We start from the raw sequence: 26,893 nt of genomic DNA, 5'->3' as shown, positions 1-26,893 counted from the left end.
CCTCCTGTGGATTCTTCTCTAGTTCCTCAAGGAGGGGCCTGATGTGCGCTTCTAGGGTTACCCGACAATGAAATGAGTATTTTCTATTTAAATCGAAACTTAGGAAGGCAAGGCCTTTTCTTAAAATCCTGACGTTTGTACCCCCAGCCCTCCCAAGCCTCCGCATGAATCAATGAACGAGTTCAGAAGCGGAAAGTGCAGGTATTTTATATATTTTCTGAAACCTGCGCTGGGTGGTGACCCGGTTCTGCAGGGCATAGGGGTGCCTGCCTCTGCCTCGCCCCGGCCCCAGGCGCCCCACTCTCAGCACCCCTGTGGCCCTGCCCCACGCGGGCCCTTGAGCGGCCTGTGCTCCAGGAGGCTGGTGGCCAGCGCGCGGGCCTGGTCCCTCCTCGAGGCCCAGGACAGCTTCTGGAACTCCTGGAAGGTGGTGTCGCTCTCCTGGGAGATCTGCTCCAGCCTCTGCTCCTTCCTCCTGACAGCCTCCTTGATGCCCTCCACGTGGCCCTTCTCCTCCTTCTTGGCTGTCAGCCTCAGGATGTGACAGAGCTCCTCCCGCGGGACGCTCAGCTCGGGGCTGTGCTGCCCCTTGTCCCTGGCGCTCCTGTGCTCTGGACTCCTGGGCAGCCACCTCTCCAGCTCAGCCAGCTGGGCCAGCAGCCGCTGGTGCGCCTGCGTCTGCACCTCGGTGGCTCCTGCGAGCGGCTGCACCTGCCTGAGCTGCTCCTGCGGCCTCTGTGGCCTCTGTGGCCCGGTCCTCGGCTCGTGCTGGCTGTCGAGGGGCCGTGGGCAGCTCTGCTCCAGGGACAGCTTCCTCAGCAGCTCCTCGGCCTTGGCCTGGCAGTCCAGGAGGACCCTCTGCGCCTGGTGGTTGACCAGCGAGCTGAGGCTGGTCTCCCGGGCCCTGGCCTGGGTCTCGGGGGCGGGCAGCTTCCCCGGACGGGCCTGCTCCCCGTCCTGCGGCCCGTCCTGCTCCCGCGGGCCCTGCACCGCCCCAGGGGGCTCCTGTGGTGGCGGCTCGAGGCTCTGCGACCCGGGTGCGGGCTGCGCCTCTGCGGTGGGGGCTCCCCCGGGGTGCCCGGGCCTGGCGCTGCCCCTGGGCTGGCCGGTCCGCCCGCGGCCCCGCGGCTCCTGCTGCGGCCACTGCGCCTGGCTCTCCCGGCTCTCCGGGCTCTCCGGGCTCTCCTGCAGCAGCCGCCCGCGCTGGCGGCCCAGGGTCGCCTGCACCCTGTGGCCCGAGCACTGGAGCTCCTCCCGGGCCGCCTGCCGCTGCAGCTCCCGCACGCGCCGGGCCCTCTGCAGCCGCGCCAGCACCACCGCCGCCCTCTGGTCCCCGGGCCGCGCCGCGGCCTCCTGCAGCGGGTCCCGCAGGCTCTGCGCACTCGGGGGGTCTGCGCGGGGCCCCGGGGACCAGTGCCCCGCGCCCCCCGCGCGCCCCGCCCACGGGTCCCCGCTCTGCGCCCGCTGCGCCCCGAGGCTCCCGGCGGGTGGGGGCAGGGGCGGGGGCGGGTCTCCCAGGGCCGGGGTGAGCTGCGGGGGCCCCCGGGGCTGCAGGCGGGGCGTGGGCGGGGGCCGGGGCCTCCTGGCGCGGGCGGGGGCCCTCGCGGCCACGTGGGTCAGGCTGCGGCTCTCCCGGGGCGAGTCGGGGCACCCCGCTTCCCGACGGGACCCCCGCAGAGGCGAGCGCGGGGAGCAGCGGCCCAGGCCCAGGCCCAGGCCCTCCATGCTGCGCCCTGTGCGCCCCGCGGGCCTCGGCCCCTCCCCGGCTCCACCCGGGCCTGTGACGCAGCGGCCACTTCACAAAAGGGGGGCCTGGCCTTGGGGCTGGGGGGGAGGGGGAGGGGCTGGCCTTGGGGGCTGCGGGGAGGGGGGGTGGGCTGGCCTTGGGGGCTGCCGGGAGAGGGGCTGGCCTTTGAGGACTGGGGGGGGCATGGGGGTCTGGCCTTCAGGGCCTGCGAGGGTAGGGGTGCTCAGGGCTGCGGAGGGTGAGGGTGGAGGGGCCTGGCCTTGGGGGGTTGCAGGGGGAGGGGGCTGGCCTTCGGGGTCTGCGGGGGTAGGAGGGCCTCTGGAGCTGCCCTGGGGAGGCCTGTCCTTAAGGGGCTGCTGGTGGGGGAAGGGGATTGGCCTGGGGGGGCTGCCGGGAGTGGGCCTGGCCTACAGGGTCTGCTCCGGGGGAACCGGGTACTGGGGGGGCACAGGTGCACCTGGAAGGAGCCCGCTGGAGGCAGACCCGCAGCGCAGACCTTGGGCATGGGGGAACAGGGGCCCAGCGGCGCCTCCGGGGTTTGCAGAGCTCCGGGTGGGCCCCTCCTGCGCTAGAGCAAGCCCACCCCTGTGTGTTTTATTTGCCTGTTTTCAACTGAAGTTAATATAGGGGTCTGCAGAAGTTTCTGCAGATTTCTCAGCTCAAGAAAAGAGTGGAATTAGAGCAGCTCTAAAGCAGGCTTCATGTGGAGCATCTCGGGGTGTCCCGCTGTCTGGGGTGCAGTGGGGAGGCTGGTCTGGGCCGCAGTCTCCGGGTACGGCCACCTGCAGAGGAGCAGGATGAGCAGGGGTCGTGCTGTCCCCTTCACCAGCATCTCCTGCCCACATCTCACCAACCCCGCCAGGCAGGGCCTATAGGATTGATAACAAGTCCTTAAGACAAACCTGAGACCCCGGAGGTCACCTGGCCCACAGCAGGGATTTTCAGACTCACCCCTTTGTCCACGTCAGCATGAGCCTCTCAGGACGTGTGCTTGGGGTTGGGGGTGCTATGTCCCTGACCTGAGAGCCCACCGCTCTCGGGCCCCACTCGTGGATCGAGGCCCGAACACCCCATGGGTTGGTCCTTGGGGGCCGGCCTTTGCGAGGTGCGTAGGGTCCTTTGCAGGATGAGGGTGGGGCCCCACGCTGGCATAGGTCTCAGACAGCAGAGCGTCCTCTGAGCCCGACCTCCAGAACTGTGACAAGCCCCCGGGGAGCCCACGGGGGCGGGGGGCAGCCCAACCGCAGTGGAGAAGCTGCTTCTGCCCTCGGCCTCTGCTGGTGCTGCTCACATCGTCGTTGGAAAAAGGAGTTTGTGACTGTGGGTTTTACCGGTAAAGCTTTGGAAAACCTGTGACATTTCCCCGCCTGGAAATACGGCCGTGGCCGGTACCGGGCCGCCTCCCATCACTGCAAAGGGGTGTTGGGGGGCGCAGCGCAGCAGGACACGGGGACACGGGGACACAGGCTGCCAGCGCTGCAGCCCAGGGTCGCCCTGAGTAGACGGCTCCGCGTCCAGCTCTGGTTGGTTCATCCTGTCGGGAGACGATCTGTGGGTTCCTCCAGCTGCGAACGTCACTGGGGCAAGGCGGCTGCATCCAGGAAACTGAAACCAACCCGGGTTAAGCGGTGAGCGTGCTCCCAGCAGCGCCGGGGCCCCAGGACTATCATTCCTGTTGTGCCCAGAGTGGTAAAACCAGGGCTTGGGGGCAGAACGGAGAGGGCCGGCTTGGAGCGGAGCCCGGGGACTCTGGTCCCCAGCTCAGGGCTCTCGGCCTTGGGCTCCCCCGGCGTCCTCAAAACTCCTCGAGGGCCGAGGGTGCTGGCCCGCGCCTGCCGCTTCCTGCAGAGAGGACGGCCCCAGCCCAGGACGGCACAGACGTCCGCCAGGCTAGGCGGGTCCCCTGGGGCTTGGCCCCCAGCACTGCAGGCGACAGACGTGGCCGGTGGTTCTGCGGTGACCCCGGTGGGGTCCCTGGAGGCAGGAGGGCGGGTTTGTCAGGCCCGTTACCTGGGTGGTTCCTAAAGAGGGTCTCAGGCGGGCATGGGCAGCAGAGCTGGGGGCAGCTGCCGTCCCTCCAGACGGCGAGGGGCAGAAGCTGGGGGGCCGCTCTGGAGCTGCAGGAAGCCCTGGCGCACGGGGGCCTGTGTGTGCCGTGCGAGGCTGGGGGCGCGTGTGCAGGGGTGTGGCGGGTGGGGCCCCCAGCGTCCAGGGCAAAGCTGCCCAGCAGGTGCAGGTGTGGGGGAGACCCGTGTCCCCAGCACAGCCCACGCTTACCCTGCTTCGTGTCTGGGGCTGCTGGTCATGCCTCCCCGAGGAGGACGGGGCTTGGGGTTCCCTGTGTGGGCCCAGGCATCCGTGCGGCGTGACCTGATCGGGCCTGTATTTCGAGACTCAGCCGGCAGCATTGTGGACAGTCAACTGGGGAGAAAGGTCGAGAGGAGATCCGTGCAGTAATCCGGTGGGGGGTCGCTAAGCCTGACGGTGGCCGGGGGAGAGGAGGCGGTGGACAGGCCAGGCCCTGGGGCCCGGGGGTGGTTCCGCCTGGAGAGGCCGTGATGCGCTCCGGGGAGGGGCCCTTGGGGGCACGGGAGCCCCACGACGCACAACAGCGGACGGACGGCCTGGGAAGGGCCGGACGGGATGGGGACGGGAGGCCTGTGGGGTCGGGCTGGCGGAGGCTTCAGACCCCAGGGCGCCGCAGAGGACGGCCCTGCCTGGGCGGGTGACGGGGCCCTGCGGGGGCTAAGGGGCCAGGCGGTCCCCGGACACTGCAGACAGGCGAGCTGGCTTCTGTGCGGCAGGAACGCCCTCGGCGCCGAACCTCCAGGTCCCCCGCAGGCCCCGGGATCTGGGCCTTCCGCCAAATAAAGGCCAGGGCCTCCTTTCCTCATTCGTTGGAGTTCTGGAAAACACGGCAGGTGTGCTCTGATTCCATGATCCCAATTCAGGATGAAACCGGAACGAGCTCGGCACCGCCCCCGGGAGTCCCGGAGCGCGGCCTTGGGGGTTTCTACAGAACTATCTGGATGCTTCCTTACGTCGGTGACGAGAGATGTGGATCGAAACTCCACTCTCAAAGTTGATTTCACGCGCTGCTCCTTCTCATGCGGCTGCTGGTCAGCTCAACATTTCCCGTATCTGTGACGCGTATCGCCGCACGTTTCTACCGAATTGGTTTGAGGTCACCTTTTCTAAGAAGATGATACTTGGGGTCCCGACTGTGTTTCTCAAAAAGTAAGCAAAAAAAAAAAAAAACCAGTGTTTCTCAACGGCTGGGCTACAGGGGACCTTATTAATTCTCCAAGTCTGGCCTCGGGGGCCCGCCGCATGACCTCCTCAGGTCACCTAGGAATACAGATGCCGCAGAGTGACAGCGTCCGTGAGCACCGCGTGCACGCCGCATGGGGCCATGCTTCGTTAAAAGTTTTGAAAAAGCCGGGAGTTTTTAACTTTCAGAGCAAACGTGTCTGTCACAAAGTTCGGCAGGACACGCAGGGAGCTCAGCTGCAGGGATCCAGGGGGGGGGACCCTCTGGGCGGGTCCAGCCTCGGTGCCCCTCGCCCGGCCACTCGCCCCTGGCTCTACCTGCCCGTGTCGCTAACTGGGCTGCCGTCTACACCAAGCGGCGCCCCCTCCTCAAGCCTTGGCTCCCGGGAAGCCGTCCCGGCCGCCCCGACCGGGGGACACCCCGTGCTGACCCATGACAGCGCCCACCCCACCTCAGGACTCCGGACCCACCGGGGGCCACCGCTGGGCGCCCCTGAGTGGATGTGACGTGGCCTCGGCCTGACGGCAGAGGGAGGATTGGGACCTGGTTCCCGCGCCTCGTGGACTCGGAGACAGCGGCCAACCAGCAGCACTTGCTAGAAGGGTGGCCCTGAAGCGTCGGGGGGCAAGGGACACACCAGGTCGGACAGGGGGGACGGGGGCGAGCGAGGCCCGTGTCCTCCGTGGGGCGTGCTCCGGCCGGCCTGTCGGGCGTCTCCAGGGCCTGGGTTCCTTGCGAGGTTCCGGCGAGGAGCCGGACCCGGGTTCAAGGGGCGACTCCACCGAGCTCGGGGTCGTCCCTGGGCAGCCCTGGCGCCCAGCTGCCCGGGGTGTGAAAGGCAAGAGGCCAGGAGGGAGGGAGCTGACGGGCGAAACCAAGTCAACGCTCAGGGAAGTGGCATTTTGACCATAACGCAGGAGGCCTGAAAGCCCCCTGCGCTCCCGCCTTGCTAAGGGGAGACCTCGGCGCGTCACCCGCCCTGGTGGCCGCCCAGCTTCCTGGGACCGGTGGGCCGAGCTGGCGCTTTGGGGTCGGGGCCGCTCCACCTGGCCGTCAGGAAGGCAGCCGCCCGGGCCATCGCTGCTCCGCAGCTGCGGCATCTGCGCGGACACACGGGGTCTCCTAAGGACCCGCCGCCCCTGCCAGGTCCCAGGCGCTGGCCCTGCCCGCGGACGTGACCCCGGGCTTCATGGGGGAGGAGCCCCCGCCCAGGATCCACGGCCAAGGAAAGGACCCAAGGCAAGAGGGCATGGGGGGCCTCGCTCTACGGAGGCCCCCCCAGCGCTGGACTCAGTCCCTGTCACCGCCCCGCGCTGGGCACTGCCTCTGGGTCCCTGTGCTGCCTCATTGCCCAGGGACAGCCCGCAGGCCCGGAGCGCTCCAGAACATTCCAGGTAGCCACGCGGGGAGCCCACGGCCTGACAGACTGTGACCTCCTCATGGTACCATAGTGGCCCCTTGAGTGCCCGCTGGCCGTGACCCTGCCCTGGGGCACCCCCCATGAGGCCTCCATCGCCCGCTGGCCGTGACCCTGCGCCGGGGACCCACCTGTGTGGCCTCCATCACCTGCTGGCCGTGACCCTGCCCTGGGGACCCACCTGTGTGGCCTCCATCACCCGCTGTCCGTGACCCTGCCCCCGGGACCCACCTGTGTGTCCTCCATCACCCGCTGACTGTGACCCTGCCCTGGAGACCCACCTGTGTGGCCTCCATCACCCGCTGACTGTGACCCTGCCCTGGAGACCCACCTGTGTGGCCTGCATCACCTGCTGGCCGTGACCCTGCCCTGGGGACCCACCTGTGTGGCCTCCATCACCCGCTGTCCGTGACCCTGCCCCCGGGACCCACCTGTGTGGCCTCCATCACCTGCTGACTGTGACCCTGCCCTGGAGACCCACCTGTGTGGCCTCCATCACCCGCTGGCTGTGACCCTGCCCCAGGGACCCACCTGTGTGGCCTCCATCACCTGCTGGCCATGACCCTGCCCCAGGGACACCCCCATGTGACCCTGTCTGATGCCCTCCACTTGGAGCTGACGTAACAGAGGTGCAGCCTCCGTCTGCCGAGCCTCAGCTGTCGCACCCTGACGTCTGTCCGTCTCAGGGGTGCCTGTGGTCTGTGCGGACGGGCTGCCCCCTCTGGTTCTTTCTGCTCAGGGGGTCGTGGGGAGAGAAGCTTCTGGACGAGGCGGAAGCCCAGCAGCCTGTGCCCGTCCCTGGCCAAGGGGTGCTTCCCTGAGGTCACCACCCTGCCCTGCCCGCCGGGCGCTGCATCCGTTCCACCAGCCCCCTTCTTGCTCCTTTCTCTCCGTCCCCGTCTGTCCTTGTGCCTTTCAAAGTGATTTTTGATCCCGCAGGGATGGGCGTTGGGCTCGCCGCGAACTATACAAACAAATGGGTTAAATTAAACCATGTAACGAATTGAAACCGCGGAGGCCCAGCGTAGGTTTCCTGGGACCGCTTGGTGACCAACGGCACCTGCTGTCACTGGCCGGGCCTGCCGTGCTTCACGGCCCACGGGCATTCCCATGACAGCTTAGGATGTCTTCCCGGGCCCAGCCCTGTCCTCTCCGTCAGGAGGGATGAGTTGCCAACGGACACCTGACGGGGCCCCGGGCTCAGCTGCAGGGGGACAAGCGGGGGGCACGGCTGGCCCCAGGACCCCACCGTCCGGCATGTCAGCAGTGGCAGGGTGAAGGCGCAGCTGGCATCGGTCCCTCGCCCGCGGCCCGCACCCTCTGGCCCCCGCCCACCCCCGACTCATCCTTCATATTTATTCTCCATCCGCGCGAGTCTGTTCGTTCCTCTCTCCGCGCGCGGCCGGCGCCCAGCCCGTGCCTTCCTCACCGGGAGCGTGAGCTCCCCGAGGGCGCGGGAGTTCTGTGTCGCGTTCGCCGACCGCAGGGCTCGTTCACGGTCGGTGCTCAGGTAATACCCCCGGAACGGAAGTGAAACTGGAGTGTTTTCAGGGGAGATGCAGTTAGTTTTGCAAAGTCCTCGCAGGTTGGCAGGGAGGGGCGGGGGGAGGCAGGGAGGACCCTGGTGGTGGAGGGAGGAGGGAGCGCTGGAGCCAGGCCCGGGCGACCGAGGACACCCCAGGGCTCTGTGCCCGCTGGTTTTGGAGATGACACCTGCACGAGAGGAAGGGCCACGGAGGACCCTTCCGCCACCGAGCGGTGTGTAAGGGATGCCCCCGCCCGCGTCCCACCTGCCCTGTCCTCTCCATCTCCTGAGAAGGGCACCCACGTAGCATCTGCAGGATAACGTGCGGTGGACCCACAAGCTGGGGGCGCTGGCGGCCCTCACTGGCTCTGCGCCCCGGAACCCGCGGATCCATCTTCCCGTCCTCATCATCCTGCCATGTGGGATGAGCGACATGCAGACGCCTCGTTATTGTCGTGAGATGCGGGCTGAACTGTGTCCTCTCGAGCTTGACACTGGGGCCCAGAGCCCCAGGCCTTCCCCATGTGAGTAGGTTTGGAGAGAGGTAATCACGGTCCAATGGGGTCATTAGGGTGGTGTCCTTGCAAGAGGACGTGGAGGGATGGAGGGGGACACACGGAGGAAGCACCCAGGCCACCGGGGGGAGATGAGAAGAGGCCTCGGAGGAAGCCAGAGCTGCTGACACCTTGAGCTCCAGCGCCCCGACTCACGCCGAGAAAGTAGGTCGTGTCGCACCCGCCTGCGCAGCTGGGTGTGGTGGGGGCTGGCCCAGGGGACGGGCCCAGGAGATGCTGTGGTGTACTGTGGGGGCCGCCCCCACATTTGTCCTCCTGAGATCCATTCAGAGAAGCAAATAATTCAGAGTAACTGGTCAGTCCCGTCATGTGCCAGCCAGAAACGGGGACACTGGGCTGCGTCCAGACACAGGCCACGTGGTGGGTGAGGAGTCCAGGGGCCGTGCGGTGGGCTGCGGCCGCTTCTGCCCACAGAGGGGACCCATCCCCAGCCGGAGTGCAGACGTGTGTCCCACTACCGGGAAGACACGTGCGCCGTCAGCAAATAGCTTTCAGCTTGGTGGATGTGGCGGCGAGCAGAAAGGCTTGTAAATTGAGAAAATAAAAAATGAAGTAAGTATTCAAACCGCAGAGGTCGGTCACAGGACCTCGGAAATGTGGGGGGGCCCGTGGGACTCTGAAGCCCCCAGAGGAGGAGCTCATGCCAGCCCGGCCTCAAGCCCGCCCGGTGCAGGGTGGCCACCACCTCTGGTTGACGAAGCAGAAACAAATACAAACAGTAAAAGTCAACCTGTCCCGACAGAATTCATGAAGATGGTTCCCGGTGACACGACACAGGAACAACTGTCATGTCCCGACGACCATTGGTCAGCGCGGGAGATTTCAAGAAAGCCGATGGGAGGCAGCGGTGATTTGGTAGCGGTGTCAGACGCAGGGTTCTGGGTGAAGGAATCGGGCGGAATAATGGGGCGCCACCCGATGTGAGCACTGCCTGCGGCAGCACCTCCAGTCCGCCCCTCCCGGGGGGCAGCGGGGGCAGCCGGCGGCCGAGCAGGGGGTGCAGGGAGGACGGGAGCCAACACCCCGGCTGCCTCGGGGCGCACCCACCTGTCCAGGCCTCCCCTCTCTGGGTCCCCCCTCCTGCAGGTGCACAGACTGTCCCCTTCCCCCCCACCCTGTGGGACGGTGACCCCTGGGGTGTGCCCACCTCTACAGGCCTCTCATCTCCTGGTCTCCCCTCCTGCAGGTACATGGACCGCCCCCATCACCCCCACTCTGCGGGACGGTGACCCCCTGGGGGGCACCCACCTCTCCAGGCCCCCCCTCTCCGGGTCCCCCCTCCTGCAGGTGCACCAACTGCCCCCCTTACCCCCCTGTTGGCGACCCCTGGGGGGCACCCACCTCTCCAGGCCTCCCATCTCCAGGTCCTGCAGGTGAACAGACCGCCCCCTCCCCCCGGACAGCGACCCCCTGGGGCGCACCCACCTCTCCAGGCCCTCCCTCTCCGGGTCCCCTTCCTGCAGGTGCACGGACCGCCCTCCCCCCCACAGATGGCGACCCCCTGGGGCGCACCCACCTCTCTAGGCCTCCCATCTCCAGGTCCTGCAGGTGCACGGACCGCCCACCTCCCCCCCCCGACAGCGACCCCTGGGGGCACCCACCTCTCCAGGCCCCCCTCTCCGAAGGGCCCAGGCGGGGCGCGGGGAGGCGCGGGCCCGTGGGTCCCGGCCGGGTGGCTCAGGCCGCGGGGCCGGCAGGTGCAGGCGCGCGGGCTTCCCATTGGTCCCCGCGCCGCCCCGCCCCCGCGCGCCCCCGCCCCGCGCGGCCCCGTCCTCGGCGTCGCGCTCGCGGGCCCAGGTGTCGGGCGCGCGTCGGGCCCGCGTCCCCGCCCCCCGCGCCCCAGCGCCCGGGGAGCCGAGGGGGGCGGGCGCCGAGGCTGGTCGCGCCCAGATGCGGGTCGGGGCGGCGCGGGGCGGCGGCGGCAGGTGAGCGCGGGCCCGAGGGGCGGGAGCCGGCGCCAGCTGCCCGGGGTCACGCGGGGCGGGGGAAGTGCGGGGCCCGGTCCCCCGCGGCCCGGCCGGCCGCCCCTCCGCTGTCCGCGGCCTGCCTCGGGCCGCGCGTGCCTGGGTGCGCGGAGGCGGGGGGCGGGGGCGCGGGCCGGGAGGGGGCGCGGGGGGCGCGCAGAGGGGCGGCCGCGAGGCCCCGAGGCCCGGGCACCGCCGCGTCCCCCCCCCCCCCCCGCCCCGTTGCAGGCGCCTGCGAGCCGGATGCGGCGCGTGCAGGAAAGATGCATCCTGGAACGACCCCGAGCGCGGGCGCAGGACTCCGGGAGCCGCCGCCGCCGCCCCCCCGCAGGCTGCTGGCCGCCGTCCTGTGGATCCAGCTGGCGCTGTGCTTCGGGCCCGCACAGCTCACGGGCGGTGAGTGACCGGCCCCCGCCCCCGCCCGGGACCCCAGCCCCGCAGGCCGCGCGCACGCACCTGCGCGGGGCCCCACCTGGGCCGGGGGCCGGGGCGGGGGAAGGGCTGCTGCGGCGCGCGGGGCCTCTGCCCGGGTGCGCCCTCCTCCGCGGACGCGCGCGGCCGCCCGGGGCCCCTGGCGAGCCTCCCGGGGCTGCGCGCAGGCCCCTGGCCGGGGGACGGCTCCGGGGAAGTTAACTTTCCGCCTCCTTGGGCAGGAGGGGGGTGTTCCCGCAGGTGTGCGTGTGCAGGGGCACGGGGCGGTGCTGGCAGGTGTCCCCGGGCCTGACCCCCGGTGCGCAGCGGGGAAGTCAGTGCGCGGCGGTGACGGGGAAGCAGGTGCAAGCAGCCCCGTCTGAGGCGGTGGCTCGTCCTGGCGTCCTGGGTGCTGGGGGGAGGCCCCGGACGGAGCCCCCGCTGCCTGCGCCCTGGAGCTCGCTGGCGCGGACCTGCGGGAGCGCAGACTCGCCTTGCAGAGCTGAACTCCTGTCCACGTATACATAAATGATAATCGGTGGAAAGCAGGTATTGATGGATGTAAATAAACCATTTCCTGTTTTAAGATGTTGCCGTTCTAGAGGGAAGGCGCGGAAGGAAAGACCCAAGGGAGGCGTTAGTGGTCATAGCGGAGGGAAGACAGGTTGGGCTCCCACGCAGGGTCAGGGCCGGGCACCTGGATGGGGCATCCGGGCCCAGGCGAGGGTAAGGCGCCGTCTGGGACACGCCGCAGAATTAGCAAGGGGACACTTGCTTCGCCGTAGGGACGCCGTTTGGCCTTTGTTGGTTTTCTAACAAGGGGTGACGTGTTAATGCTCTTATTTTTATAGGAACATGTGTGAGGTGGGCGGCCTGGCGCGGCGTGCGGAGCTGTGGTCACGGCCTCTGCGGGGCCCGCGCCGACCTCTGCTCCTCAGCTGGGTGGGCACAGGTGGGCAGGAGACTGCCGGGTGGGGCTGCGTCTCCCCCTTCCTTCTTTGCTCCCCCTGCCCCCGCCCCCTGCCCCCCGTTCTCGCTTTGAGCCCTCAAAACAGGTCCCTGCACCCCTGGGCCGAACCAGGTCCATGCTCTCCGTGCACCCCCGGGCTGTTTCTCCCGTGCAGGCGCCAGCCGTCGGGGTTCACCTGCGGGGCTCTGGCCGCTGTCACTGGGAGTGTGAGCTTCTCAGCTGGGCTGTGCGTCTGGTTCTGCTGCTCCTGCTCACAGAGCCCGCCCTCAAGGACCTCAGAGCCCCTTGCGCTCATGTCGTCCTTCACCCTGCTCTTCGGAGAGAGGGAGGAGACCTGAGCACAAGCATCCGGAGCCTTGAAGGCCAAGGAGGAAGGGAGGGTTGCCCGGGACCCCTGGGCTCAGGGCTGTTCCTTCTCAGGTGCCCACATTGCAGAAAGTCTCCCAGCACCTGGGTTTCACGTCTTCGAACTCCTTCCGGCCGCGAGGGTGGTTGCAGGGAGCGTCTATCACTTCCGGATTGCTCTGTGCTTGGACACTTTGGGTGGAGGGGGCGGTAGGGACGCTCTGTGAGGACACTACAGGGCGGGGACTCGCATGCAGGCTCCGGGATGGACGGCAATGCCAGCAAGTCCCTTGGTCCAAGAGCCGTGCATCTAAGGCTTCGATGTGCCGACCGTCCCCTGGGATCTCAGGGAAAGGCAGGTTCTGCTCCAGCTGCTCTGGGGCGGGGGGCGGAAGATTGCACGTCTCCCACACGCTCCTGGGGGATGCGTCACTCATGGTTCAAGGACCACGCTGAGGCATCCTTAAACACGTTGTTTCTGACCCCAGACTCGCTCCCAGGTACCAAATGCAAGGGCCTGGTGAGGGGGCAGGGGAGGACCAGAGGCCTCATAATCTTCCCATGAGGCACAAACCTGAAAAACAGCCCTCTCAGAGTGCTTTCCTTTTTTTTTTTCTTTTTGGTTCACCAAAAAGGTGCATGTGTAATAGATGCTGTTGTAAAATGTGCATTTTCATTTTTGATTGCTTTCGGTGGAAAAAGAAAACCAGCACAGTAGTAAGAGATAATCTGAGCTAAGAGGAAAAAAAAAAAAGTACGTGTCCAATGCAAGTATTACAGGAAAAGCCCAAACTAGAAAGGGAGAAATTGAGAGCGTTCGACCAAGGGGGGGAAGAAGTCCGTCAGAAAGGAGGAGCTCTGGCCTAGAAAGGGAGACCGAGGAGGGAACGCGTGGGGCTGAGCGGGCTCGAGGTGACTCCCGGGTGGCTTTCCAGGGTGTCTTTTGTAAGTTAGGGCAAAGGGCCCGCGTCTGGCGCCCCAAGACCCAATGCCCGTAGAGGACTAACAGCGGTTTACAGGGACGTTCGGCCGTGCTGTCCCCAGGGTCCGCGTGGAGCGTGCAGCGGGGCCTGGGCTGCTCCTCTCCCTCCGGGGACGCGTGGGCTGTTTGCCTGGAGGGAAGGGGGCTCCGGGTTTTCCCTGCAAAGTCAGGCCCGGAGATTCACCGGCACAGCCCGGTGGGGTCCGGAACGCAGGCCAGGCCCTGGCTCTGCGGCTCCAGGCCTTGGGGCTTCGGCCCTCGGAAGCCTGGTGGCCTCACCTGTAAACGGGGATGCTGCTGCTTGACTCCAGGGGTTGGTGTGCGGCCGGAAACCGTGGAGGCGCTCAGTGGGCTACCGGGAATGAGGCGGCACAGACTGTTGGGCTGTCCAGGCCTTTGCTGTCTCCGTTCAGTAAATAACTGGGAGCCGTCCACACCCTGTGCCGAACACCTGCCAGGCCCTGTGGTGTCCAACGTTCTCTTACCTACAAGGACGCTCTCTTATTCTCTCTTATTTGTCCAGGGAACAAATTTACTTCAAAACACCCAGAAGTGGCAACTTTCACGTTGTGGGAAAGCTTTCACGTTTCCCTGGCCACCGCGTCAGCCCTCCCTGTAGAGCAGTGTCACCCACTGGCCCGCAAGGCCCCGAAGGCAGGACCTGGGTTTATTCACCTGGGTCCCCGGCGCTCAGCACAGCGTCCCACACACAGGCAAGGCCCAGCTGATGCTGACCGGCGGCTGGAAGGAGCCCCGAGTTACTGCCACGCTGTTGAGGAAATAATGACTCCGGGCGATCGCAAAGGTGCCAGAGTTTCAGGGCTGTTGAGACCACTTCTGTTTGGTGGTGGCCTAAGTGGTTGGAGGAGAATTCAGGAAAGGTTCTAGAGCAAAAGGGCTGTTAGGCTGGGAGCTGACGGCCGGGTGTTGGGGCAAAGCAAGGAGGGGAGACACCGTGTGCAAAGTATGGAGGTGGTCATGAGGTCGTCTGTGTGGGTGGGTGGCAGGGCTGACCTAGAGCAGGACACCCGGGGGGTCGGGAGAAGGGCTGACCTAGAACAGCACACCTGGGAGAGGTCCAGAGAGCAAGGCTGACCTAAAACAGGACATGTGGGGGGTCAGGAGAGGGAGTCTGACCTAGAACAGCACCTCTGGGGGGGGTCAGAAGAGTGGGGCTGACCTAGAACAGCACATGTAGGGGGGGGTCAGAAAGTGGGGCTGACCTAGAACAGCACACCTGGGGGAGGTCCAGAGAGTAAGGCTGACCTAAAACAGGACATGTGGGGGGTCAGGAGAGGGGGACTGACCTAGAACAGCACCTCTGGGGGGGGGGTCAGAAGAGTGGGGCTGACCTAGAACAGCACATGTAGGGGGGGGTCAGAAAGTGGGGCTGACCTAGAACAGCACACCTGAGGGAGGTCCAGAGAGCAGGGCTGACCTAAAACAGGACACGTGGGGGGTCAGGAGAGGGGGACTGACCTAGAATAGCATACCTGGGGGGTCGGGAGAGCAGGCTGATCTAGAACAGCACCTCTGGGGGGGTTAGGAGAGCAGGGCTGACCTAGAACAGCACATGCAGGGGGTTTGGGAGGGGGTGCTGACCTAGAACAGGACACGTGGGGGGGTCAGGAGAGCAGGGCTGACCTAGAACAGGACACCTGGGAGGGTCGGGAGGGGGGGCTGACCGAGAACAGGACACCTGGGAGGGTCGGGAGGGGGGCTAACCTAGAACGGCACACCTGGGGAGGTCCAGAGAGCGGGGCTGACCTAGAGCCACACACCCGGCGGAGCCACTCGAGTTAGGGGACTAATAGGCTGGCCCCCTCTGCTTCGGGTCCTTGGCAGCTGGTGAGGATTCCGAGGGTGGGCTGCAGGCCTGAGGACTTGTTCCGGGGCGCCCGGGGTACCCGACTCCTCCGAGCCCCGTCAGTTCCCGTTGGTGCCTGCAGACCTGCCCTTGGCCCCCTCGGCCCTGCCCCCATGTCAGGGCGCACCTGTGCGCCAGACACACAGCCCCTGGAGGTGTCGTTGTGGCCACGGCACTGGGCTGTGCATCCGCCAGGGGTCTCCGGCCTCGATCGGCTCGCCGGTTCCGAGCCACCTGTCTCTCGGTCTTATCGAGAGTGTTCTTACCTGGTGCAGTGGGAGCTCTTCATGCCGCGTGACGTCTAAAAGTCACCATGTCACGCTGCACCTAGACCGTAAACGAAAATCCCAACTTCTCAAACTACAAACGACATCTTTTCAGCAAAAGGCCACCTGAATACGTGTGAGCAGCACGGAAAGTGTTTGATTTATCCACAAGGTGGAATCTGAGCGCTCCAGAGGCCCGCGGAGGATTTCTTACAGAGGCCGCCCGTCTCGGCTGCCAGAGGCCCGAGCGCCGAGGTGGAGGGAGGCCGTGGTCCTGTGACTCTGGGGTGCTGGACGGGGCAGGGCAAGATCTCTGTCCGGTAAATGTTGACTGGATACGTGCAGAGGAGCATCCGCAGCCTGTGCTTCGGCATCGAGGCATAGTTCAAAAGCCTCCGAAGGCCTGGAGACCTGCCCTCAGCCGGGGAGCTCCACGGCAGACGCGGCCGGCGATCCTCAGGGGTGACGGGCCAGGCTCAGTCCCTGCTTGGCTGGCCCCGTGGCTTTGGGCAGGCGCAAGCCAGGCCCCTGGTCCCGTCCTCCCCACGCCGCCGGCCGGCTCCGATTCTGTGATTACAGCACGGCGATGGCTTCCGACCTCCCGTGAAGCCGGTTCTCTGCCTTGCATCTCCCCATCGGTCTTCAGTGAGCACTTGCTGTATACCCTGGAGAGACACAGCAAGGGACACATCCTGCTCCCAGGGAAGCACGCAACGGAGGGCCACTTTCTCCTCAAAAGTGCAGATGCAAAACGCTTGCATGAAATTATGTTTTCTTATGTATGTATGTAAAGATTTAGAGAGAGAGAGAGGCAGAGACACAGGCAGAGGGAGAAGCAGGCTCCATGCAGGGAGCCTGACGCAGGACTCGATCCCGGGTCTCCAGGATCACACCTTGAGCTGAAGGCGGGCCACCCGGGCTGCCCCATCTTTTTTAATTCAGTGCAAAACTTAGCATTATTTATTGCTAGTGATGACAAGGGTGATGTTCCCAGGGCACTTTCCTTTATCCTTGTCTCAGTTTGCAAGTTCGCTTGGTGTTTGACAATCAGAATAACCACAGGTAGCAAAAGAGACCACGGCTCCTTGTCTCTGCACGCAGGGCAAGAAGGGGCAGATAAAAAGTTTTTCCAATTTGTTTGGAAAACCAGCCACAGCATTTAGGACAGACACCGCAGAGACGTCAGAGACACACCGTCTTACAGATTCCTGGTCCGTCCTCACAAGGTGAGCTGCTCACCTGTTGCTAAGCACGGGCGCCTGGGAAGGGACGGGGCGGGTGTCAGCCCGGTCACCCCCCGCGTGGTGACGGTCTGCGAATCATCCGTGCAGCGCCCCTGACTGGGGACCTTGCAGCCTCCACCCCGAGTCGGGCCTGCATGTGCCCCGAGCCGGACCCCGCCACACCTGCCCGAGGCTGGACCCGTAGTTTACAGACGAGGAAACTAAGACAAAGAAGATCCAGTGCCCAGCAGGGGTGTAGACGATAATGTGGTCAGTGTGTATCAAAGCAGAGGAGGCGGTGCCCGGGGGGTCATGCGTGGGGGTAGACGCTCCCTCCCGAAGGCCAACGTCGAGGTGAGAATAGGGTCTGGTAGCTGATGAAATCTGAGCTTGCTCGGCGCGCTGCCCAGCGGGACTCGCGATGGGCTCGGCCTAAGACACTAGGTTTTAGGGAAGGACTCGGCCCGACATCTCTTCTTGGAGGAACAGGTCGCTGTGCTACGGCCAGACAGAAGGAATCATCCTCCCAAGAAGAAGACAAACAAGCGAGCAGCTCGCGGAGGGGGAAGCAGCGCACTTCCAAACGGCTTCTTAACTGAGTGTTGTAATTGCTTTATGAGTCTTCAACGAGGTAAACTGGGGGCACCAGGGAAGTAAAACAAAAGGACCCTTGACGTCCTGTGGAGACGACGCGGCCCTGGGAGCTCCGCGGGGGAGGCGGCTCCGAGGCGGCCTGTGCCCTGGGCAGGCCGTGGGCACACGGGCGGGCGTACCTGCCGCACACAGGCCCAGGCTCCAGGGCGGACTTGTATTCTGGGCGGGGGCCGTAGACCTGACGGGTGAGCGCTCATCATTGTCCCGGGACGCTGGGGTGGTCAACAGGGAGGATGAGCGAGGCTTTCTGGAAATGAAGGTTTGACCTGCTGTGTGATGTTTCTGTTTGAAATTGGTGACTTTTATCTCGTGGAATTACCAGAGCGGGAGTAGAGCTGGGTCGGGAGGGTCACTCCTCTACGATGTTGGTTCTCTTCACAGCAACGAACCCAAACAGGTCGTGTTTACTTTGGTCTCTGTGCAGGGGCTCGGGGCGGGGGTAGCGCGGTGGTGGGGCGGGGCTGTGGGTGCTCGGTGCAGGGGTGCAGGCAGGAGCGCAGTGATGGGGAGGGGGCTGTGGGTGCTCGGTGCAGGGGTGTGCGGAAGCATAGACCGTCCGCGGAGCAGTGCACATGCGTGTTCACAGATGCGCAGGGCGCGGGGGCGCTCAGGGCCTCCATGGACAGCTGGCGGCGTAGCAGCGGCACCAGGGGGCTCGGGCCACGGGACCACACGTGGAAGCACGTACAGAGCGAGGTCCGCGAGGGCGACCGTCCCCCCCTCTGGGGCGCCTCCTCCCCACATGCCCCTTGCACTTCCCTCACACATGCTTGTGGTTGTGGGGGACGCTGCCCCGTGTGCACTTTTCGGGCGGCTGCTCTCAGCGCCACGTCGCGCGCCCTCTGTCCAGCCGTGTACCCTCCCTGGGGCCTGACACCCCAGCCACGGAGGCTGGGCTGCTGTGCCGAGCTCCTTTCTGGGGACGGAGCCGCGCCGCTCGGGGTGCGGTGCCCGGGCCTGTGCGGGGAAGCGCTGCTGGCAGCGTGAACGCCCAGCCATGGGCGCCGGTTCTGGGACCAGAGCTGCCCAGGCCGCTGCCGGGGAGCCGGGGTCGTGGTGGGAACCTCACACTGATGGGCGCAAGCCGGGGGGTGTCGGCCGCCTGGCCATGGTCAGGTCACCAAGGCCCACGCGGAGGCCGCGCTGTGACGGCAGTTCAGGATTTAGGGGCGAGTGTGGCCTCGGCCTCTCGGTGTCCGCGGAGCCCGGAAACCCGCGCTTCCCTGCAAGGGCCTGGGCCCCACGTCGGCTTTCCTGCTGCGGGCACCAGCGGGCTTGGAGGCGGGTGTGCGGCCGGTGCTGGTGCCGCTGTGGCTGCCGCCGGGACCACGCGATCCCCGTCTTTCCCTCGTGTCCAAAGGGCCTTATCGGTGGAAATCGCGAACAGAACCTCGATGACCGAAATCAAGAAACTAAACGTCACGCGAAGTGTCTTGAACATGAGACGCGTGTGTCTTTCCTGCATGTGTAAGTTTTGCCCCCAGGAAGGCGGTGGCGCAGTGGCTCGGGCTGCGGAGCCTATCACGGCGCCCCCCCCCCCCGCGATCCCTTAAAGACGGTCCTTTCCCGCCAGGCGTTGGCGCGGCCGCTAGTCCCCCAGGTGCTGCGGGTCCCGTAACCCGTGGAACCGAGCGGCCGCACCCCCAGCGCTCGAGGAGCAAGCGGTGTGTCCACGGGTCCGACTGTCGCAGACACAGACACATCATCTCTGGCTGGAGAAACGGCCGCGAGGAGAGCCGGCTGGCGTTGCACCCGGGCTTCCTGGCGGAGGGCGGAAACTGGGGGCGCGTCCTTATTGCCTGTTGGTGTCACGGTGGTTCCAGTCATGAGCTGGGCTCTCTGCGGGACCTCTGCTGCTTCGGGTTCCTGGAGCCCTGTCGGCGGCCGGTCCGGTTCGGGTGGCGGCTCCCGTGTCTCCGCTAATGAAGGAGAGTCCATCAGCTTGTGTCTCCGGCTGTGCCACGCCCCGCAGGCCGCTCACCAGCCCGAAGCTGCCTCGACAGCCAGCTGGTTCCCGCGTGGCACTTGTCACCCTAAAGCTCAGCGCCTGAACGCTCGCTCCTGCGTGCCGGGGACGCGGTGCACCGTTGGGCTCCGCGAGTGGCCCACCTCGCTGCGCGGCCTCGTGGGATGGCCCTGGGGCTTCACGGCTGGCGTCTGTCCCAGCCCCTGACCTGCCGTCTCTTCTGTGCCCGTCTCACCGGATGCAGCCAAGCCCCGGTCACATCATCTTTCTGCAAACGTTCTCCCCTACTCAGTGGCACTGTTCCCCCACCTGCATTCTAGGATCATTTGGTCGATTCCTTAGATTAACCCGGGGACAGGTGATGCCGCTCAATACTGATGTCGTCAGGAACACAGCAGCTCCCCCTGCCCCCCGTCACGTTCAGCCTCCTTTGGGTTCCCGGGGCAGGGGGGGCGGCTCTAAAGACAGCATCGGCCCCGAGGGTCCCGCATTCCTGTGCAAAGTGTCCCCGACCTGGGGGACGTGGCTGACGTGGAAAATGGACCCGGACCAGGAGGCCGAGGGTCCGGGGCCCGTGTGCCCCCTCCTGCAGCCCAGACCGCAGCCCCGGGGAGAGGCAGCTGCTCCCTTGCTCGCTCGCTCGTTCGCTCGTGTGCAGGAGGGCGCTGCTCCTGTGACCCACGTGTGACCCACGAGTGACCGTAGCTGTTGGACACGCATTTCTGAGACCCTGAGGAGTGACCGATGGGGGTGCGGTGGGCAGGCGCAGGTGGGCCCCTGCCCCGGCTCACTACAGGCCTCTCTGACCTCACGGCAACCCCAACATGGCCAGGACGTTGTACCCCCTCGCTGCTCGTGGGCTGTGGGGGGCAGTGGGGACACCTGTACACGCGCTGCCGCGGGGCCCGGGATGTGGAGAAGCAGGCGTGACTCAAAGGAGACCCGCGCCGGGGACCTGGGCGCGCTCCCCCATGGGCCTGCTGTTCCGGGCGGGGGCCTTGCTGGGAGCCCTACGGACCGTGCGGGGCTGGGGGGCTCCGCGGGTGACCCCTGCCCTGCGGCCCCAGCAGCCCCGGCTCTGCTGTTCCTAAGCTGCCCGCTGCTCCCGGGAGGCTCCGCCTGGCGCTGAGTCAGCGTCCCCCGCACTAACTGCGGCTGCACCTGCCACCCGCCGAGGCCCCAACAGGCACCTGGCCCCACGTTCTGGCTGCGGGAGGTGGCGGGGATCGGCGGGGTGACAGGCAACCCCCCACGGGCTGCCAGGCAGGCGGCGCTCACTGTCCTCGTAGGTCCTGGAGCCCGTCCTGGCCCCCCCTGGGCCCCATCCTCCTGCCCCTGCCCCTGACCCCAAGCCTTTCCTGGATCCCGGGCTCCCCTGACCCGTCTTCCTGTCCCCAACCCCGACCCCGAGCCCAACCCCATCCTGGATCCTGGGCTCCCCTGGGCCCCGTCCTCCTGCCCCTGGCCCCGACCCCCGACCCCGACCCCATCCCGGATCCCGAGCTCCCCTGGGCTCCATCCACCTGCCCCCAACCCCCACCCCAACCCTGAGCCCAAGCCCATCCTGGATCCCAGGCTCCCCTGGTCCCCGTCCTCCTGCCCCTGACCTCGACCCCAACCCCGACCCTGAGCCCATCCTGGGTCCCAGGCTCCCCTGGGCCCCGTCCTCCTGCCCCTAGAAGCCGCCTGTCCATCCCTTTCTGCCTGGCTTCCTGGGTCCCCGGGGCTGTGTGGGGTCTGGGGGCTGCTCGCCCGCTCTGGTCTTGTCCACCGGGGGCCCCTGCTTCAGGCGTCTCCTGGCGTCGTGGCTGTGACAACCCCTCCTGGTCGCTGGCCTCTTCCTCCGGGTGTCTTCAGCAGGACGCTGGCTCGGCCAGATCCGCCCCGTCATGCGTGTCCTTTCCTCCCAACGTCCCGTCTCTTTGCCCTCGTTCCCTTTTCTGAAGGATTTCTGTAACTTTTCCCGTACGTTTTGTCAAGTTTTTTGAGCGACTGTGTTGTACTTACAAGGAACCCTCCGTTTTCACGCTGATTTTTACAATGGCGTTGGGTTCTCGTCGCGTGGTTGTGCCACCTTGTCCTGTGTCCGGGACGGTGACGGTCGTGATCTCTCTGTGATGTGTCCCGTGTCTTCACACGCGGCTCCCAGACTGGACACCGCCTGGCCGCGGACTCCGGCCGAGTGGCACCAGGCTGCGCGCACGTGGGCGGCCTGGGTGCAGCGGGATCACGGAGCAGGTGCAGGCGGCACCCGCCCGGCCCCTCTCGTTCTTCCTCCTGCCTCCATGTGGACAAGCGTGTCTTCTCTCCAACGCCCTCTAGGAGCTCGATTGGCTCTTGAAAACTGGACCTGAATCCACGGAGCCAGGTCCAGGCCCTGCGTCCGCGCCCCCTCATGGGGTCCTGTGGTGCCCCCGTCCCTGCGTCAGGGGCAGCACGGGGCGCGACCCCGGGAGCAGGGTCCCCGCTGCACGCTGCCCACCTGGCATCCACGGGGCCCAGCCCGAGTCGGCCTCCTGCACCTTGGGGGCCACACGCGCAGCCGGGAGGAGCCAGACAGCGTCTGCCAACCTGCCGTCTCCCCGACCCAGCCTGTGTCCAGCGGCAGGGGTTGGGACGACTCAGGAGCCCCTGCGGCCTCAGCACCCCGCTCTGTCCGAGGTGCTCGCTTTCCAGGGCCGGAAGGAGTGTCGGCACTGTGATGCCCGACACGCTCAGAGCCTGGCCTGGCACCTGCCCAGCAAGTGGACTGTGGTCCTCGCTGTCCCCGAGCATCATCCTTGTCCTCTCCGGGCAGCGCCGAGCCCCCCACGTCATGCTCACGGCCTCGCCTCTCCCGTCGCTGGGACCACGCGGCCGTTTTTGCCGATCCCAGCGGCCCAGGCCTCCTCGTCCTGTCACCGCATCCCCTCCCGGAGGCCTCCTGCTGAAGGCAAGGACCTGCCACTGTGATGCTCCAACGCGGAACATAAAGTGCAGGTCACAGAGGACAGCAATCACGTGAAACACAGTCAAGCATTTTCAAGAACAGATCTGTGACGAGGTGACGCGTGTTCTTTACTAACACATCAGTAATGAGCTCTGCCCAACCGACGATGACCCTCACTTCAAACGAAGGATGAGCATGGGGACATTTTGAGACACAACAAGCGGCATGACAAGGCCCGGGATTTCTGCTGCCGACAGCGTCACGGGACCTGTGGGGTCACTCGGGCGATTCCCCGCCTTCCTGAGGAGCCGGAAGGGGGCTCAGCACCCGCAGAGGAGCAGAAATCAAGGGTATTGGTTCTGAGAAACTCACCCACCCCGGGAGCTTCCCACTGTTGCATTTACCTTTCTCACCCTGGCCTCAAGTACAGAGCTCGGGACACAGCAAGGACCGAGCACGCTCCTTTTAAATTAATGAACTTAGGACGTTTTGCCACAAAACAGATGAGGCTCCTGCAGGGTAGGAGCTAGACTCTGCACACAGAGAACCGACGCAAGATAAAAGCTAGGAAAGGCTATAGGCAGACGATCAGGAAGGTAGACGGATGCGAGCGTGTGCATGTGTGTGCGTGCGTGCATGGTCAGGAGTGCAGGGGTTGGGCGTGTGTGTGTGTGTGTGTGTGTGTGTGTATGGTCAGGAGTGCAGGGCCTGGGCACGTGTGCGTGCATGTACATGGTCAGGAGTGCAGGTCTTGGGCATGTGTGCATGCGTGTGCGTGGTCAGGAGTGCAGGGCCTAGGCAGGTGCACCTGTGCATGCGTGTGCACACGTGTGGGTGGCCTCAGGGCTGCAGTGGGGCTGCATCCGTCGTGTGACTTGAATCGGTTATGGCTCTGGCTCCCTGACTGGAGGAGATCCGCGTGGACACAGACCCGGTGTATTTCTGTTTGTGCCCCAGGGATGATATCTTGAGAACGCTAAATGGATGCACCTGCATCGTTAGAGTCATGCTCCCTGCAGGCCTCGTGCAGTTACCCTGGGGTGAGGAGCACGGTGCACGGAGGCCAGCGGAGGGAAGGGGGCCTGGGGACAAAGGGACCTGCCAGCAGGCATGTGGGGGAGCGGACAGTCCTCCCTGCCGGGGACGGGATGGCCCCGCTGCAGCCCTGGCCCTAGGGGACGGCGGAGGGCACGTACTTCCTGCCTCCATCGGAGACTCAGCCTCGGCGTCACCAGGACCTGTCGGGCTCGGAGGGAAACGCTGCAGCGGCGGGTAGGGGCTCGGCTCCCGCGTGGTGTGAGGGGCGCTGTGCATCCGGGTGACGCTGCTGAGAACGGGGGGCCAGCAGGGCGAGGGGCTGCTGGGCGGGGGACACGGCGGCTCCGAGGGACCCGAGGCTGAGCGTCCACCAGCTGCAGGCTTGGGCCGCAGATGCCAGCAGGACGCCTGGGGACAGGCTGAGGGCTCTGGGGGAAGAGCCCACCACGAGCACCCTGCGCCCCCGGCCACAAGGACATCTGGGCTCCCGTCCCCCAGGGGCCACATATCCGTGCGGGTGCCAGGTCAGGGACAGCCCTCCCACCCGCCAAGATTTTATCCCCCCCCCCCAAAAAAAATCAATTAGCCAGTTCCAATACAGGATGATTCTCGGGTAATACCATCGCGGGATCGAGCGTGGCCCTGAGACAAGATCAGAGAGGCCGTGACTGGCAGGAACTTGCTGGGAGGGGCGGAGTGGCTCGTGGGTCCTGCATCCTCCGCGTCCCCCGGGCCCTAGATGGGGCCCTGCATCCTCCGTGTCCCCCCAGCCCTGGATGGACCCTGTGTCCTCCGTGTCCCCCGGCCCTAGATGAGGCCCTGCGTCCTCCGCGTCCCCCCGGCCCTAGATGGACCCTGTGTCCTCCGTGTCCCCCAGCCCTAGATGGGGCCCTGTGTCCTCCATGTCCCCCGGCCCTAGATGGGGCCCTGCGTCCTCCGTGTCCCCTGGCCCTAGATGGGGCCCTGCGTCCTCCGTGTCCCCCGGCCCTAGATGGACCCTGTGTCCTCCTTGTCCCCCGGCCCTAGATGGGGCCCTGTGTCCTCTGTGTCCCCCGGCCCTAGATGGGGCCCTGCGTCCTCCGCGTCCCCCCGGCTCTAGATGGGGCCCTGCGTCCTCTGTGTCCCCCCGGCCAGGGATGGGGCCCTGCGTCCTCCGTGTCCCCCCGGCCCTAGATGGACTCTGCAGTCCTCCGCATCCCCGTGGCCCTAGATGGGGCCCTGCATCCTCCGTGTCCCCATGGCCTTAGATGGGGCCCTGCGTCCTCCACATCCCTTCAGCCCTGATGGGCCCTGCGTCCTCTGCATCCCCCCCGGCCCTAGATGGACCCTGTGTCCTCCGCGTCCCCTGGCCCTAGATGGGGCCCTGCATCCCCCGCATCCCCCCATGAGCCGGGCCCTGCGTGGGGCGTGTGGGGGCGCCTGGGCTGGACCCCAGGACCCAGACCCGGAGCTCTACTGGCCAGGGGAGCTGAGGAGCCACCATGCACGTGCACAGACCCGGGTCCTAAGACGTAGAAAGTAGCAGAAACGTGTTGGGAGCGAGTGTTACCTGGAACCCCAACACCGAAGGCGTAGCAGGGGCAGCCCCTCCCCCCTTCCCTCTGCGGGGACCCTGAGGTGGCTGCAGCGGGGAGGGGAGTGTGCGGGGTGCCCTGGGGCACCTCCCTGCTTCCAGGTGTCCGCCGTCCGTGTGTCCAGCTGGGAGCAGCTGTCGCTGGGGCCCCGGGGGATGCTCCCTCCACACAGTTCCATGGGGCCTGCGGTGTGGAGCCTGGTTTGGAGCAAATGAAAGGTTGAGTGGCCGCGTGATGTCCCTGAGCTAAGCGATGGGGCAGCCACCAGTGAGCCCCAGGATTTGGGGTTGGCGGCCAGGCCCGGTTGTCTGTCCTCCCGTCCCCATCCTGGGTCCTGCAGGTGTAGACGTGAGGCCATGTCACTCAGGACCTGCAGGCCGCGGGGCTGGGGCGCGTGGGGGCACACCCAGGCAGCTCCGGGAGCCCTGGCTTGCCTCCTCCACCCCAGCTGCCCCTCTGCCTGCCCCCACCGTCCTAACCTGCCCAGCAGGGGCTACCACCGCTTGCCTCGGGGTGACCCCACCCTGTTTCTGAGTGGAAGTGACCCTGGAAACATGGCCATCCTCCCTCCGTCCACAACGAGCAGACCTGGGTGCCGGAGGAGCCCGGGGTCCCAGCTGCATGCACTGCTGTGCTTCCAGTCCAATCCGCTGCCCTTGGGCCTCAGTTTACCAATCCAGGTCCTTCTCCTGCAGCTGCGGGGCCAGAGCTGCTCTGGTGGGCAGCCCGCCCCGTTCGACAGCCCGTGGGACAGGCTGTGCCCCATTAGCATGAAGAGCAGCTGTGTCGCCTCCTCCTCTCTGACCCGGGAGTGACGGCCACACCTGTGGCAGCTCCCAGGGGCTGTGTGGCCTGTAGGGTCCGGGAGGCCTGCACGGAGCCCGTAGCGCCCCAGGCCGGCGGCCGGGAAATGCTCTGGGGGCTGCGTCAGCCCTGCCGTGCGCCCTGGGGGCCACGGCGTCCCTGGCAAAACCGCGTCCAGGTGCAGGTAGCAGAGCATCGGGGCCAGGAGACGGGCCCGCGCCGAATCCCAGACCCGGACGCCGCTCCTCCAGCGGAAAGGACAGGGGTGCGGTGCCGGGTCCTGGGCGCAGGTTGATCCCCGTTGCGGCCGCGGAGATGCTGCGGGCTGCGTCTCTGCCGTGGAGAAGCGCTACTTTGCTTCTGTGTCGACAGAACTTCAGGGATCTCAGAATATTTTTCAAGAAAAATAGTAACAGCAAAAAAAAAACAAAACAAAACAAAAAAAAAACCAAAAAAAAAAAAAACCTGAACCTGTTTCTGAGTAAACGAATATCCGCTTGCATGTTTTCTTCGTCTTCATCTTGAATGAATGGATTCCCGCGTGGGGTTCTGGGGCAGCGCCCGGCTGTCGCCGCGGTGACACATGGGGCCATGTCTGGGGCCGCGTGGGACGGTGGGAATGTGCCCTTCGGTGCCTATGATCTTTCTGGAAGTGGAGCTGCTCTCTGGCAGCCAGGCCGCCCAGAGTTCTTCCATCCTGAGCGGCGCTTCCCCTCCTCCTCCCAGCAGCCTTCGGCCGAGATCCAAGGGAAGGACGTTTGTGCCGGGGACTGGCGGCGCCTCGGCCGCCCGGCTCTGATCCGTCCCCCATCGTCACCCACGAGCTCCCAGATGGGAATGTCTAGGAAGGATGGAAAAGTCCCCCGTCGTCCCGGAGTCCCATATAACCCAGGTTGTATCTGAGCATCCTTCTCTTCTCCCCACGTGCATGCTTTCTGCACATTAAAGGCGAGGATCAAGATGCACGTGCTATTTTGTGTTTTGTGTTTCACATTCCCCGCGTGGGCAGTCGTTAATCTCCCATGTTTAAGGATCAGAAAGTCTTCAGGGCCCGTATGGTGTGCTTGGATCATTAGCCACCGCACCAGCGTGGTCCGTGAGCCCTGAGGAAGCGCGGTCGGGCTTGCGGGTCGGGGGCACGGGGATTCCCGCGTGGGAGAGTGGCGGCCAGAGCTCCACCGCTGTGCTGAGGAGGGGCCGGGCCCAGGGTCCCTGACGCCCTGCCCCCGCCCCCCGTGTGCAGGAGGCCGGTGGTTCAGCCTTTCCAGGCCCACACTCGAGAACGTTCCTCTCCGCCTCTCCGCCCCCAGGCACCCCGGTTGCTGGGGCTTCTGTGTAGACTGGGTTAGAACTCGGCAGGCAGAC

The 26,893-nt window shown here is 66.0% G+C and overlaps 2 protein-coding genes across 2 annotated transcripts in view; one reads left to right on the top strand and one right to left on the bottom strand.

Annotated features, from left to right (window-relative positions):
• Positions 1 to 303: 303 nt before the first annotated feature.
• On the bottom strand, positions 304 to 1,725 carry CCDC185 (coiled-coil domain containing 185). Its single transcript, XM_055333853.1, has one exon. The coding sequence runs from the start codon at positions 1,723 to 1,725 to the stop codon at positions 304 to 306; it is 1,422 nt and encodes a 473-aa protein (XP_055189828.1).
• An 8,642-nt stretch (positions 1,726 to 10,367) lies between these two features.
• The window catches only part of SUSD4 (sushi domain containing 4), a 47,325-nt gene continuing 30,799 nt past the window's right edge, over positions 10,368 to 26,893 (top strand). Inside the window, exons 1-2 of the mRNA XM_055334058.1 lie at positions 10,368 to 10,460; positions 10,728 to 10,895. Coding sequence (XP_055190033.1) covers positions 10,763 to 10,895 — 133 coding nt within the window. The 5' untranslated portion in view covers positions 10,368 to 10,460; positions 10,728 to 10,762. The remainder of the gene's footprint in view (positions 10,461 to 10,727; positions 10,896 to 26,893) is intronic.

Source organism: Nyctereutes procyonoides, unplaced genomic scaffold (genome assembly GCF_905146905.1).
Source record: "Nyctereutes procyonoides isolate TBG_1078 unplaced genomic scaffold, NYPRO_anot_genome, whole genome shotgun sequence".
Taxonomy (NCBI): domain Eukaryota; kingdom Metazoa; phylum Chordata; class Mammalia; order Carnivora; family Canidae; genus Nyctereutes; species Nyctereutes procyonoides.
Note: the sequence above shows the minus strand (reverse complement) of the source record. Positions and strands in the feature narration are given on the sequence as shown.